Source organism: Branchiostoma lanceolatum, chromosome 18 (assembly GCF_035083965.1).
Source record: "Branchiostoma lanceolatum isolate klBraLanc5 chromosome 18, klBraLanc5.hap2, whole genome shotgun sequence".
In the NCBI taxonomy this organism is placed as follows: Eukaryota; Metazoa; Chordata; class Leptocardii; order Amphioxiformes; family Branchiostomatidae; genus Branchiostoma; species Branchiostoma lanceolatum.
The window spans coordinates 2231947-2247359 of NC_089739.1; the positions used below are offsets into that span (position 1 = coordinate 2231947).

At 42.5% G+C, this 15413-nt stretch overlaps 1 protein-coding gene across 10 annotated transcripts; it reads left to right on the forward strand.

The window, feature by feature from the left end:
- The first annotated feature begins 1190 nt into the window (after positions 1-1190).
- On the forward strand, positions 1191-14839 carry LOC136424234 (fibrous sheath CABYR-binding protein-like). 10 transcript variants are annotated; one of them, XM_066412756.1, is made up of 11 exons: positions 1191-1471; positions 8259-8322; positions 8682-8793; positions 9600-9668; positions 10340-10400; positions 11367-11503; positions 11897-11968; positions 11999-12109; positions 12606-12683; positions 13252-13626; positions 13866-14839. In XM_066412756.1, exons 1-11 carry the CDS (start codon positions 1405-1407, stop codon positions 14130-14132), a joined length of 1413 nt encoding a protein of 470 aa, XP_066268853.1. In that variant the 5' UTR covers positions 1191-1404; the 3' UTR covers positions 14133-14839. The 10 variants fall into 10 exon arrangements, with proteins under 10 accessions (XP_066268853.1, XP_066268858.1, XP_066268860.1 ...); XM_066412761.1 differs by having other exon boundaries at positions 11999-12046; XM_066412763.1 differs by lacking the exon at positions 12606-12683 and having other exon boundaries at positions 11999-12046.
- Positions 14840-15413: the final 574 nt, after the last annotated feature.

Genomic DNA, 15413 nt, shown 5'->3' on the forward strand with positions numbered 1-15413 from the left:
TACTGCCGGTTATACTGACAGTTCAACGACCTAGCAGTTGTGTCAGATTTGTAAACACATAGGTCAAACAATGAAGGCCTGTTTATATATACATGTAGGGCTGTGCAAAACACGTAGACTGTATAACGCAAACTCCAGCTGTCCGGAGCTGTAATGGCCCCTCCCGCACCGACTGACCGGTTACGGGGCGGCTGCTGTAAGCGCAATTCAATCAGGCTACAAAACACGCTATCAGATAATCTAGGACGAAAACGTTCTAAAAAAGAATACTGGTACATCCACGAGGGGAAGTATTAAAAGTATCGTCCTGCGACTTCCATTTATTATCATTAGGATATCGTTGCTCTCAATTCTTGCCTTATAGCTTCTTTTTAACGGGTGTTTGTTATTAATTTTGATATCTCCAAATCTTGATTCTGTTTCAGGCCTCATCAGGGCCCTCTTGTCTGGTTTATCACTGGTTGAAAAAAAAAAAAAAACATCCCAAAAAACTATTGAATGGCAGCAAAATATTTGATCATTTTCATTTTTTAATGCATTTATTTACCAACTCATATATCATAGCATATACACTCCAAATCGTCAACAGAAAACAGGAGCACCTTGCCCACCCCTCTGATTGGAATATTCCACAACAACGACCTAGCCTTGAACGGTGGCTCTAGGGCACAAAAAGGAGGTCAACAACCTACGTTTAGGCCAAAGCAAAACAGTTACCTGTTTATTTTCAACCCATAAACCGTTACTTTTTTTTCCTTTTCAAAAATTTGACAAGAAGGGTTTAAAGGGCAAAATCCGCAACACTGAATCAAATATACACACATCATGCTATACACTGATGTAAAATTCACAACTTGTACACAAACATCATGTGTGGTTGCCACAAAATTCGCCAGCGCCTCAGATGTTCTTGAAAATTACAGAAATTCTGTAATTTTCTGAAACAAAAACAAACTGCAGAGTGACAGAAGAATAACTGTACACAAATACAAACATATCTCATCTGTATGCCCCATCTCCAAATGCCACATTCTTCCTCTATTGTGGTTCACTATATCTAACCATAGATAGAGCTAATCATTCAATTTCCACTGTAGTTTCTAATGTATACATCTAGATTTAGTCAATCACTATCGCAATGTGCACCTGACTGAAAGTACCATAAATATGCAATCGCCCATATGGAGAAAATCTGCAGCTGGCGGGAACAAAGACTGAACTTTGACCAGCCCACAGTATCGTATTTCTTGCCCGTTTCTTTCCACGTGTTCCCGATCCGCCTGTCCTAGTTTCTCGGTGCATATTTAAAAGCCGTGACGGGAACTGAGGGGCCACACAGTACCAGCGAGGGGGATATCACTTCTCTTTCAGACACAGAACAAAACAGGCTAGCTCAGTAGTACCATGTGGCTGGCGGCGGGCAAATTCTCGGGACATATCGTCAGAAGAAGACTCTCTCGTACCGACCGACGTGAGTGTTACACTTCTATTAGTACAATCATAAAATCGTATTGTACTTTCGTTTCAGTGTCGCCCCTCGATGAAATTATTGATTAAAATAACAGCAGATGGTTGAAAAAACACACTCCGTACTTATCGACCAGCTATTAGCTGATAATGCATGAAGTAGAACACTTTATATAGAGCCTGCAGTTTAACACATGTACTATCATTGATTGAACAGCATGCGTGCTAAATGGTTTTATTCGTTAAGTTTTTGCGATGGATATTCACATGAATGTCTGAGCTAGAAAAAGTAGGTCGTTTACTTTGTCTGGCGTGAAACTAGGACAAGGTTGAATTTGCAGCGTCGACTTCTGTTAAGAAATCAAAGCGAATTAACTATTTGTAGCTACACTAATGATAGGCTAATCTTTACCCCATCGTTGCACGTTTCTCGGTGATTTAAAGAGTAGCGAATTACATGTTCTTAGAGCATGCAGACTGACATTATATAAGCTTGGTGGCACGGACTGTTTGACAAGTCCGTTGTAGGTCATCTGACGCAGTCTCAACCAGACTGCTTAAAATATTGACAGAAACAAAAACAGATATTGGGGCTGTAGTCTTTCTTATTGTATGAATTATACTATCATAGAATTTCACTGGTTAATCCGTTTTGACCTCTTGATCGAAGCCTAAGTCGACGATAAAAATTAAATGTTGTCCTACGTTTAGACTAGACTACTTAAAGTACTGAAAAAAATGCCAGAGGAGTTAACATGCTATATAGCTATAGAATAACTTATTTTTTCTAATTATTTGTCCCGTTCTTGTCAACTTCTGTCCCGAAGTAGTTTGAAGCGGACAGGCGTTGCGCGAGCCGGAATAACAAACATACTCCGTAAACAAGGCGCCTTTGTCTGACTTACTGACGGGACTAGGTCACTGCACGCAGGTAACACTCGGCTCAGGTGTTGGGCCAGACGCAGCGGCCTAGTTTTCATGGCATGTAAGTGAGACGGCGATTCGACTTATGATGAAACTACGGATATCACTCTATCGATATTGAACACCTTTGAGCTGTTCTTTCAAGGTGGTCCTTCGTCATTCGAACTGTTTATACAATGGTCGTATTTACCAGATACTAAAATCACACCAGCAAACAGTTCCAAAAATATATATGTAGATTTCATTAAACTAAACAGAGCAAACCTTGGCGTGCGTAACGTGTAACGCCCCCCCCCCCCTCCCTCAGCACACCCAACGGTCCCCCCTCCCCCTTCATGCCCTCCCTATAAAGGGTAAACAAGAATAGAAAGATATTTCTCTTTCTATGCAAACAGGGGTTACTCGCGGTCAAACGTGCACGCTTTTCAGATTCTTACGGACGGTTCCATTTCAAAAGTTAGGGGGGCTGAAGGATGGTTTTGAGCACTTTCTGTTTATTGTGAATATCATCCTTCAATAAATTTATTGGTGCTGATCACCACAACTGTAAAACACCTTTTCTCCCCATCATACAATAAAACATTTCTCACAAAATTAATATGAAATAGCCATATGACCTATGATTGGTCAGCAGTTACAAGAGAGTCATTAGCAATTTAGCCTTTGGCTAGCTGGGTACTTGTAAATGAATAAAATCAGATTTCGCATAAGAACTATATCAATTTGCAGCTTGCTTTACACACATGTACCATTCATTCACAAAGAACTGATACTGCGCTGAGAGTTGGTAGATAAATGAAATAATAGAGCGAAACTGTGAATAAAAATGCTTTATCCCTACCGCCCTCATAATAAAGAAGAAAGCAATCGGTCCATTCTCTGATTTGTGAGTGGCAAACAAAAGTCAGCCCAGATATCCGTGTCTGGCCCTATAAAATCTAGGCCAACAGTGAAGGCACGTGTAAAAACACACCCACGGCCCGAAATCAAACTTCCCATATACATAGTCCATACAAATGGGTCAATGCCGATAACATGCAACATTCATTCACGGATTGGTTAGAAAGACAATGGGTTACTACCAAAATGATACGGAAATAGTAGTTAAATAACATGTTTATTGGCATGTAAGCCATGTAGCCTATATCTAGTGAAGTAAAGAAGTAAACGGCAGCGGTGCATATAGCATTTATTAACAACAATTGGGCCAAGACATGAATGATTTAGGTGTGACAGGTCGTTCGGTGTAATTCAAGCAGTAGCTGCCGCTGTGTGCAAGCGAAGCTGGTGTGATACACCAAAGGGTAAGGGCGATTTTATTCATTTGTGGTGCAGCCAGTAGGTATCCATCTGACTAATGAGGTTTTTGTAGTGCCGGAAACACAATTTTACGTCCTTTCCGAAATACGTATGCAGCCCCAACCAAGATGTCCTTTCCTCGAATTCGAACCAGCCGCAGGGTCTTCCTCTTAGAGGTAAACTGAGAGACTGCTTCCAATTGAGCTACAGGGAAATCCCTTGTGCCGGTTAAGACCCAGGAGTCAGTCTTAATTACTCCGGGAAGGAGGGTTGACCTCCTTCTGGGAGTATTGGAAATGCTTTTGTTTGCGCGTTCGCAGCTATTACTCAGGATCCTGTTGTCGCATTGGTGTGTAACTTGGCATATCGTTTGCCTGGTTGGGCGTGGTGATGCACGATGTCTTCGTTACACCGTAACTACTTTTATCGTCAATGCAATATCGTAATTACACCCCTATACTTAATGGCATGGGCCACTGCCCTGCCATAGACACCATGCTATAATCCGTTACGCTTGTTATAGTTTGTAATCTGTGATTCAATTTCGAAATCATCCCATCCTCTCATGTAAAACCGACCCGATCCATTCTAGAGTCACCTTGGGTTGACAGTTCATGCATGATCAATGGCAGCAGAGCTATCCCAGGGCCTCCAGCCCCAAAATAAACCTTAAACTAGGTCACCAGTCTGCTCTTTTTGTCGAAAAGCAGACAGACTTGGACCGGTCTATTTCCGAAGACTCTAGGGAGGGGGGGGGGGAGAGTTCTCCTTTGCAAGGGGAAACATTCAAAACCCTCAGCGATAACTTAGGAACGCACTTGTTACCGACTCCCTATTCCGATAATTGCTATAGCTACAGGGTTTGATTTAATTTTATATGCCGTTGTAAATACGCTGTCCGTTCATATATGTAGTTCAAAATATGGGCGTTTATTACCGACCGAACTGGGCCAAGTCAATAAAGGGCTGCAATACAGTCTGTTGGTGGCGAAATGAGCCCGCGGTTGATGTGAAGGTATTGAACCAGCGAGAATCATTTCTCATTTTATTTCTCGCTTTAAGTTTGACTTGAGAGCAGACATTTTACATTCAAAGCGGGACCTTTAATGTTAAAAACGCATACAGGCCGATTGAAAAGGCATCAATGATTATGTCTGTTTTGGGGGAGGAATATTTATTGACAAACGCGTAGCATCAAATTTACGTTTCATTATCAGAAAATCCATCGGTTTCCGGTCGCAATCAGTGTGATTGTCTGCGGTGAAACTGGATTCTATATCATATAGAATCCAGTTTCACCGCAGAGTATATGGTGGTCCAGAGGCTATGACGTCACAAGCTATCGGGGTTACACCATCATGTAATGCCGAAGGAGTATTCCATGCTCGTAAAAGAATTCGTCTCTTTCGAAACCATATGCGTAGGCATCTAGACATCCCCTAGCAACAGTGCGGCCCAGAAAGCGAACGATTGTCTGCGGTAAAATTAGATTCTATGTGGTGGTCCTAAGGCTATGACGTCACAAGCTATCCGGGCTATTCCATTGTAATGCTGAAAAAGATGCTCGTGAAAATATCTTCCTTTCGAAACCATAAGACTTCCACTAGCAACAGTGGAACAGCCACTGCCCATGAGACATCTCCACGTGATGCCATGACGTATTTAGCCTGAGTACCAACCTCCGTAGTGACCGCTGGCTCAAAAGAATTCGCTTGCTAACCACGGTTAGCAAGCGAATTCTTTTGAGCCAGCGGTCACTACGGAGGTTGGTACTCAGGCTATGACGTATTAGGATAGGGTGAGACGGGTTCTTGGATTAATGGTTTGGGGTGAGGACAAATATAGCACATGGCCATCTCGCCATCTACATTGAATGACGCAACGTCTGTACCACGTAACCATTCTCTATATGGGTTCGATTTTGTAACGGGTAAAACTTAGGGTCAGAAGACATTTATTTTTATCTACATTTGACAATAATTCACCTGAACAAGTCAAAATAAACTTACGTCAGCATTATTTGACGACCTTTTGTGGTGACTCATGCCTTTGACAGCTACTAGCCAAGTGACATTATTGAATACTCGCGAGGGCCTCTTTTTATTCTAGCTTTTAAGTCCAGGAGTGATCTTTTAAAAAAAATAGAGTTGGCCAGGATATATCTTAATTCATATGAAAATTTGATATGAATCTAAGAAGGGCTACGAAAATGGCGGTACTATATGCCCCTTTTCTTCTGAAGTTATCAACTTCTTAAGGTTTAGAATACCATTCAAACCCTTTACCCCTTCCTCCACTGCTAGTCGCAATTCTAACGACGTCACCATGTTGATTTGGCGAGCCATTTTCCCTACGAGGATGGGAAAATAATTTCATAAGGATTTTAAAGACTTTTATTATTTGCCCTTCCTTTTTATGTTTAGCCATACCTAGTATGGCTCAACATATTGTTTTTGTTCACGTTCTTCTTCTCCTGCCATATCTTCAAATGGAATCTACTCCGTCATTTTTGGGCCAAACGGCCTGAAATTTGGCATGTAGGTAAAGATGGCAAATACCCTTAGGTGATTTTTTAATTTTGTTGAAACAGGCATTAAAATCATTTTTATGGAGGTTTTTTGGGGCATTTTTAGACAATTTTTATATTTTGGGCTCCTGTGCGCTGGTATTGCAAGCAAGTGACCTGAAATTCGGTACAAGGGTGCCTTGAACATGTCCCTACAGGACTTCAATCACAATTCTGGTGTACATCACTTCAGAATGCTTCATTTTGGGGACTTTTGGGCCCATTTTCAGACCAAAAACAGGCCAAAAGTGGTATCCCCGTTCCATGTTCTATTTGCTGCTGGCCAAGGAATCCATGTTCTATCTAAGGATCCCCGCGTTCCATTTGCTACTGGCCAAAGAACGCGTGTTCTATTTAGGTCACCTGAGGTCATATTGCAGGAACACACGCAAGCCTTTGCAGTAAGAAGCTCTTGGGGTCTCGCAGAACTTGTAGAGAGATTTTTTTTGCACGGGTGATTTTGGAACAGTCAATTTATGCATCGGGAGGGAGATTGGCGAAGTATGATGCTCTCGCAAATGTTGCCTTTCTACATGCAGTTAATATTTCGATTTGCCCAGGCATTATTTTGGGACAGCCCACTTCTTGCATGGGGAGGAGTATGGCTAAACATGCTGTATTTGCTCAGGGCAAATGACGGCCTTTCTAGTTTAATCTTAGTTCCTTCTTACAAGTCTTATTGTACTGCTCAAGTCACCCTCCTTTCCCCGCTGCCAGTCGCAATTCTAACGACGTCACCATGTTGATTTGGCGAGCCATTTCCCCTCTAACGTTACACCCCGACCTTTGGAACTCAAGGGGCGACAACTGCACAACCATTCCAAGCATTCGGCACCAACCATTAGGAAAATCAGGGGTGTATTAGTAAGGGGTGACTTTTAGATGAGAACCACTTATACACTTGTTTGTAACTGTAAAGAATTTGCAACGTTTGTTGTCTCTTTGCTAAATTTCCTTGCTTATGAAACAGAATTGCAGTCAATTTTAGGTATATCAAGTTTATTACGATACCCAGTCATCCCTCTTACTTAGGGAATCCAGAATGGTTCAGTCCAAAGGGTCATTCTCGATTGCAGTAATGAAAGCTGTGGCGAAGTCTCACTAAAGGCGGGAAATAGGTCAGTTTGTTCTCCATCGCATTTATCGTCTGACAAAAGAACTGCCCCATAGCTAGACTCAGCAAATAGCGGGGTGTTTGTTTTAATGATAAGATTGGTGTAGCGCTCTGTCGTAGTGTGTACCTATTGTCTGACTATTGGCTTTATATGGTATCTAAAGGGAAGTGTATGATATTTGTTTCGACCAGTACGAGTAATAGTGTAGTGGCTTAGATCGATATACTTTTATTGCGGTTGTCACTTGACGTACTGCACGCATTTATCATTTTTGAAAATGTCTACAGCGGTTTTGTAATAATTTCCATATGAGGCGAAATCTTAGTTGTTACGATGTTTATTTAGCCTCGTTTCAGACCATGTTTTCTGTGATTCACTCAATGTAGAATGAATTCCCTACATTTTTTCCATATAACCGCATTCGGAATATGTGAAACACCATGATGTACGATTGATATCCACGTAGCCCCCCTCGCCTCATTTTCCTTGTATGCTGAAAATCAACAGAACCATATTCAATTCCAAGGTCAAAATGAGAACCTGTAACCTTCGTTTACGGTAATTAACATTGGTGTCCCGTATTTGGATAGCTGTTGGCATAAGTACAAGGCGCAAAAGCGACATCTAGCGAGTCATCGGTGAACTGCGCCTTTCAAAATTTCATCCCAAGGGAGTGCAGTAGAGTAACTCCGGCATGGCTCTCTCAGTCTCAGTCATGACAGTCATGCGTTAGCGCGCGTGCGCGTGTGTATGTGCGTTTATTTTTGTTGTTTGTGCAATGCAGTTTCTGTGCTTTCTGTTAGAAGGCGCATTGTAGTTCCTGTAAGTTTTGCCAAAGGGGTGAAGTCTGCCATTTCTTATAGCTTTGTTGTTTCTGTTTCTAATAGTGTTTTCTACCATCTACAAGCTCACAACTCACCAGAAACCACATACGAGGTCAATAAAGACTACGTAAGTAGGAAATAAGCTATTTTGTTTCCATATTTTCATTTCGCGGATTCACATAGAACAGCAAGCCATTGTTTTGCATTGTGTGCACTTATCCTTCTAACATTGATTTGCAATAAGTTATTATCAATTGTACAGAACATTCTAACACTTACATTTGCAATTCAAAAACACATGTTTATGATTACAATAAGACGAGTAAGCACACAGAGGTACATAGCAACGGAGCCTTAGTTATGGAAAAGCAATTCTAAAATTTCATCTTCAATCTACGATAATTTTAGCTATGTTAAATAAGACGTAAATAATAAATAGTCTGGCGTCTATATTTGATTCTTTATTTTACAATTCATACCTCTCAGATCAGCTGACTTGGTCCCAATCGGCAAGCGGGCAGTCCCAGACATGGGAGCCAATCAGAGCCGAGCTATCTACGCCGGGTCATTGGCAGTGGCGGGGGCGGGGCTTCTATACGTAAGTCAGTTGAAATGGCCACGTGCAGGGTTAATATGCAGCTTGATATATTTTCTTGTCCCTGTTCTTGTCTCTGCCTAAGGACCCGTAACACTTTTGCGTATATGTAGACTCGTATAAGTTACGTATTGATGTTTTGTTTGATCTGGGTAAAGTTTGCGGGGAAGAAGTTGTTTTCTATTTTGAGACAACGCTGTCCAGCCTGGTTATAGGATCTTATAGAACCGAAAAAATTACTTCTTCGGCCGCAAACTTAACTCATACGGACTTGATTTTACGCAGAAGTGTGGACCCTTCTCTCTGAAAGGAGGAGGAACGCCCGTCTCACCTTTTTCTATAAGCTAGTTAATAACCACATCAATATTAATACAGATAGTCTACTGAAACCAGCTCAGGGGCGCACCCGGGGAAGCCACATGCTCAAATTTCAACCACTCTACGCCCGAACAGACTCATTTAAATATTCTTTTTTCCCTCGCACCATACCCGAGTGGAACGCCCTGCCTGGCGCGGTTGTTACGGCTCCCACCGTTGAGTCTTTCCGCGCCAGGCTGGAGGCCTGCCCGCCTTAGCCTGGGACCTCCTCCCCCCCCTACTTTGCCCCTCGCGGGGTTATCTGGGGGTTTAACAAGTTGAAGTTGAAGAAGTGTGAACGGGCTGTAATGTATTGTTTTTTGTCCCCCACCCTCCCCACCACACACAAGTTTTTCTAGGTTGCAGCGTATTGTGCCAATAAGAAAACACTTTAATTTGTTATGAAATGTAAGCTTGAGCCCTCAAAATGTTACAAGGCTTTCGCATTGCAGCGCTCTGGGGCCAGGGCTGCAATGCAGGCTACGTCCACTAGGGGGCTCTTCAGTTGGAGTTGGATCAAGGTGAGCATTGGTCAGCTCCGTGTTATCATGGGTGCGGGTTTGCAAGACTAAATCATGTATTTCTACAAGAAGTATCATTATGATTCCACTTTCAACAGCCTATCCCTATACCATCTCCCCATCTTGTGTACATCTCTGTCTTCCCAACAACCCCTTTTCGGCATCACTGGTGATATCTTGGTAGAAATCCTTACTGTCTGATTTTACCAGATTTCCTCTATTTTCCGATAAATGCGTCTTGTGTCTTCCCTTACTGCGGTTTACTTGAAGGGCCTCTGAGCCTGATGTACTAAACATTCAATAAAGTCTACCTTGTATTGTTTCTTTCCCCCTTTACATTGTCAAAAACGAAATTATCAATATTACATGTATCTTTTGACATTTTCCTACCCCTGCGTTTTTTACCCTTGTTTTTGGAGGCAAGTAACTTTGGCTGTCGTTGAAGCCTTCAAAATTATTATTCTATTTGATCTGCAAATTTGGTTTTGGGATAATAATATCTGATAGTCTTGCAAAACACTCTGAACCCGGACCACGGTGTCTTTACCAATGCTCGCCAGACAGCTTCCCCTTGTCTTTAAAAAAAATGCAGTTCTAAGAGTAACATTGAATCATCGATTCCCCAAGTATGCTAGTCGTATAACTGACGGCAGTATTCTTTTCCACCGCAGATTTTCAAGGACACGATGATCGGAGGAATCAACGCTTCTGCACGAAAGAATGGAAAAGCTGGTATAACCTTTGATACTTTTAACCCTGTCAACAATTTAAAAATTTGCAAAAAGTCTTAAATGTATTGTAGTGTGACCAGGCTACAGCAGAAAACATTCATATTCATCATTTCTATAGAAAAGCTCATTTGCATATCCGTGACTGACTGAATGAAAACGACTTTTCCTGAAAGAATGGAAAAGCTGATGATAAACCAGCTTTGTTTTATATTTTTCAACATAATTTCTCCTAAATGTTAGCAGTAAATTTAATCATTCTGCATTAGAATTCTTCATTAGAAAGATAATGCAAAAGAAAAATCTGAAAATAAGGCACCCATCCATTTCGTAAAAAAACTGTAAACGGTGAATATCACTTTCAGTACCAAGGACGTGTACAACGATTTTCGGGAAATTTCTTATTTGTCAAGTCACAGGTATGCAAACGACCATTTAATAAGGTATATGTCTGATTTTTATTGTTGCTAAAGCGTACCAGGCCAGCTCCTCGGCATGCTTGAAGGAAACTTAGCCCTTCTCACTGAGAGAGACTGAGGAGCTAGCCAACATAGTCCCTGGCCACTGTCAAAACACACATATACTCTATTTGCATAACACAACTCATCTGCATATTTGTGACTGGACAGACTCGACGATTCCCCAAAGGGGTCGTGCGTGTCCGTAGTGCTGAAAGGGTTATCTACTGTTTCGGTTTTCCAAACATTCGAGATGCCAACACGACTTGGCATGTACAACGACTACGATTAAGTACAACGATTTTCATTTTTGATGTGCCCATCGATTTTGCTTTGTATATTGTTTTCATGTGTTTTGTCCATTTGACTGGGTTCTGCTTGAAAAAAAACCCAATGCCATGTGGCATAAGTATGATTAAATTGATGATGGTTTGACGGAATGAATGACGGAATGAATGAATGAATAACGAAATGAATGAAGAGATTAAAGTCTTCTCTATTTGTTTCTACAGAGCCCGCGGCGGAACCGGTTGAGGCCGCTAAACCAGCGGAACCAGTTGCGGAGGCGGTGGTGGAACAGCCCGCCGTGCCGGAGGTTGTAGCGGAGGTGCTGGAGGCTGCGAAGCCGGCAGAGGCTCCGGTGGCTGAGGTCAGGGGGCTATAATTGCAACATCATAATCTTAAGCTTTATATAAAGATCCAGTGTTTCTAAGAGTTACTTGCACATTGTCGCTTTTTACTGGGTATGATAAAAGGTGTCAATGCGTCCCAACGACCGTCTGAATGGCTGTTTTACCGAGCGATTCGGACGCGATCGTCCACAGGCCGTTAAACTCGGCAAAATCGACAGTCTAGGACATTTCAAATTTTGATAGACGTTTCAAAATGATCCAGAAGACCCCTTTGAATTTGTCTGCTACCACTCATATTGGCCGTTAACGTTCCGAGACCTTAGGAAGAGGTAAAGCCCTAATTCTTTTGGCAGGGAATGTTCCTTAAAGTTTGCCACGTCATCTCATCATTCTTATAATTTTTCTCCCAGGCCGTCGTTATAGAGGAGGTTGCCGCAGTAGCTGCGGACGTTGCCGCTGCTGCCCCGGAAGCAGTTCCCGAGGTCGCTGCTGCCCCGGAAGCAGTTCCCGAGGTCGTGGCCGAGGCCGCAGTGCCCGTCAAGGAGGAGGTGGCCGCTGAGGTTGGTTGGTTGGTTCGGCCCGCCGAGGATTCGGTAGCACGGATGCTAAGGAAAGAAGATGGGGTTAGTTTTGACACGACAAGACAGCCCTAAATGTTCCGACGCCCTAGCCGCGACGACTGTTGGAGGGCTTCTCTTGCCTGCAGTCTTGTTGTAAAGAGCTGATGTAAAAGACTGCAAGCTAGATAAGTCCTCCAACAGTGCCTACCCCTCAAATGATCCATGTCAGAAATCCACATATCTTTTCCTCGGCATCCCCTCTTCGTAAAGTAGATGTAAGCGATTAATAAAGATAAGTATTCTAGCTAGCCTCGTCTACTCTAAGGTAGGTCTTTTTTTTAATGTATATCGTATACTACCTTCCCACTGATCAAGCTTTGAGAGAAGGGCTTCTAGAAATGCAATTTCGCAGTTACTCACCGATTAACAAGGGAGCTACGTGTCTACCATATAGGAAGGGATTCATAGACATAGAATCCCGGACAGTTAAAGTTTGTGTTACATAGACATGCTTTTTAATATCCGGCTAAAATGCATGATGGCGCATGCGTTTCTGTAGGTAGCGGAAGTGGTGGAGGCTGTACCGGAAGTTGCAGAGGAAGCTCCAGCGATCGAAACTCCCCCACCTATTGCAGAGGTAGGTGCTCTTTTCTGGGTACAGCTTTTTTTTACCTGCCGTTACGTTTTGGTAGCCTCCACGTAGATCACCCAGTAAGCTTCACTGTATAGCGGACTACCCCTGGCTATTCACTCTATTTGGCCGATTTCTACTATTTTCCAAGCAATTGCGCGGAATCTGGTAGAGGCTGACGTTTTTTACCTATTCTGATGTGCAACTGCTAGCCAAAGCTCAAAGCTCATTTGCATATCTATGCATAGGCGAAGTGACATTTCTCCAAAGAGACTGTGCCTGTCCTTAGTGCTGAAAGTGTTATCTTTCTTTAAGCTTTAAGTCTTCCAGGTAAATAATACCATTACAACCTGGCATGGATAAAGACAACGATTATGCATAGATGTCGATCGCTATCTTGGCAGTACTGTCATAAACCTGATCGAGTCTGTACATATCCCCTCATTTAGGTTCATGGCTGCTGTGATAAGAAAGTGTTGGTTACATAAGAAGAAGTCCATTGTCAAATGCTACCGACCTGAAGTGATGAAATACGCGTTGTTGAATAAACATTTTGTGCCTTTTGTTTCTGCAGGCCATTGTGGAAGAAGTTGCCACAGTGGTAGAAGAGGTAGCTGCTGCCCCGGAAGTAATTCCAGAGGTCGTCGAGGAAGTGGCTGCTGCTCCGGAAGTAGTTCCTGAGGTCGTGGCAGAGGCTGCCCCGGAAGCAGTACCAGAGGTCAAAGAGGAATTGGCTGCTGCCCCGGAAGCAATTGCAGAAGTTGTGGAGGAAGTCGCTGCTGCTCCGGAAGCAGTTCCAGAGGTCAAAGAAGAAGTTGCTGCTATCGTAGAAGAGGTGCCAGAGGTCAAGGAGGAAGTTGCAGAAGTTGTAGCGGAGGTGAAAGAAGAAGCTGCAGCAGCAGACCCCGTGGTGGAAGAAGCACCGGCTGCCGTTGCAGAGGCCGCAGAGGTGTGTTTATTTTTGGGTTGGTTTATTAGAATGTGTGCTTTCTCACCTCCCTTAAAAGCAGAAATTTCGTAAAGAGAATACTCCTCAACTACATGCATTTCAAATGATCAAGGTTACTAATAAGGCAATCGGTTGCAGCATTTCGAGTCATTGTCTGTGTCTCCGAACCAAATTGCAAGCGTTGTCTCCCTATTCAACCTACTAATAGTAGCTGTATATTTTTTTCTGTTTATCAACAGGCCGCACCGGCTGAAGCAGCAGTCTTAGCTGATTCCGAGCCCGCAGCGGTTGCTGACGAAGCCCCGGCTGCAGTCGAAGACACACCTGCAGCAGATGAAACCCCTGCAGAAGCCACCCAGGCTGCAGTCGAAGCCGTTGCCGTCGACGTTCCCGCTGAAAACGGCGTGGCCGAAGAAGCGCCCCCTGCCGAAATCCTCTCCGACAAAAAGGCTGCACTAGCGGATGCAGTACCGTCAAAGGTCACAGAGGGCGCTGCCGCTTCATGATTCTCTGTACCACATGTCATGATCATGTAGAAAAAAAAAACTGTTGTAATTCATTCTCGTACGATTGTTAAAACGCACATTTAACATGTAGATAAGCTATGCAAAACGCTGAAAAACCTTTACATTTTGAAAATCATAATTTTTGTGCCATGTATTTCTGGCCATGGGTGCATTTTGTGACTGACAACAGTGGGGCGTAAACGGCGCATTTCTATTAGAAATGGACATATCTGCTTGTACAATGTATTCAAATCAATATCTACAACTTTCAATAAGTATCATGTATTGATCTATTAGATTTGATTGTATCGTTAGGTGATATACACCGGGAAACATTAGAATTTGGGCAATAGAATAATCGAAGAAAGCGTGCCAATGAAAAAGGAGTAAAAAGAAAGCTAATCCGTGTGTGTGGTCTGTGGACCTGCCATTGGTCGATTTCTTTTTAAACAAAAACAAAAAACTGTTTTGTTGTTGTACTACTTGAAACACCATGCGGGGCATGGGGCTCTGAAAGGGGTTTGAGACGGAGGAAGGGCAGTCCTGTTGTACCAGGTCGTTTGATGACGTCAACACATGGAAAGGAAGCAAAACCGCGGGAACTATTGAAAATGAAGGGCGCAGCATTTGGTGGGGCAAATCTGGAGTTTGTAGTGTAACTACTGTATAAGTTGTCTTTTCAGAAATAAAGAAAATATTCAGAGTGATCGCCATGTTTCTTACTGTGTGACTTATTTTAGACAACCTTCTGACGCCACAAATAGAAGTATTAAAGTCACCTTGTTTGATAACTAAAACCGGGGAGCTCATATCTTCTTGAAAGTAGTTTGAAATTGCTTGTTAACTCAGTTTGCATGTTGGCTTATTTATTTTAGACGAATATCACTTTTTGATTGTATGTCCCAAATATTTTGATTTACGTAATTCACTATACTCAATGCTATCGTTGGACTTACCAGGATTTATCTCAATGGACTTAAATAGCAAATTTAAGTACATAATGACATGTGACAACCCATGCATGGTATACATTGGGAAATATATCAAAGAATGTCTAGACGTAAGAAACTCCTCCAATAATTGTAAAATCCCATTGTCATCCCATACTACTACACCATATTGTATAAGATAGACCAGTACACCATATTGTATAAGATAGACGGATTAGCCTAGTAGAATGTTATCTATGTACCAGTGAATGCCATACTCTGTACCTTGTACAATTGTTGAGCAATAAAGTTATTATTATTATTTTATAGACGTGTTTTTGCAAATTGGCCT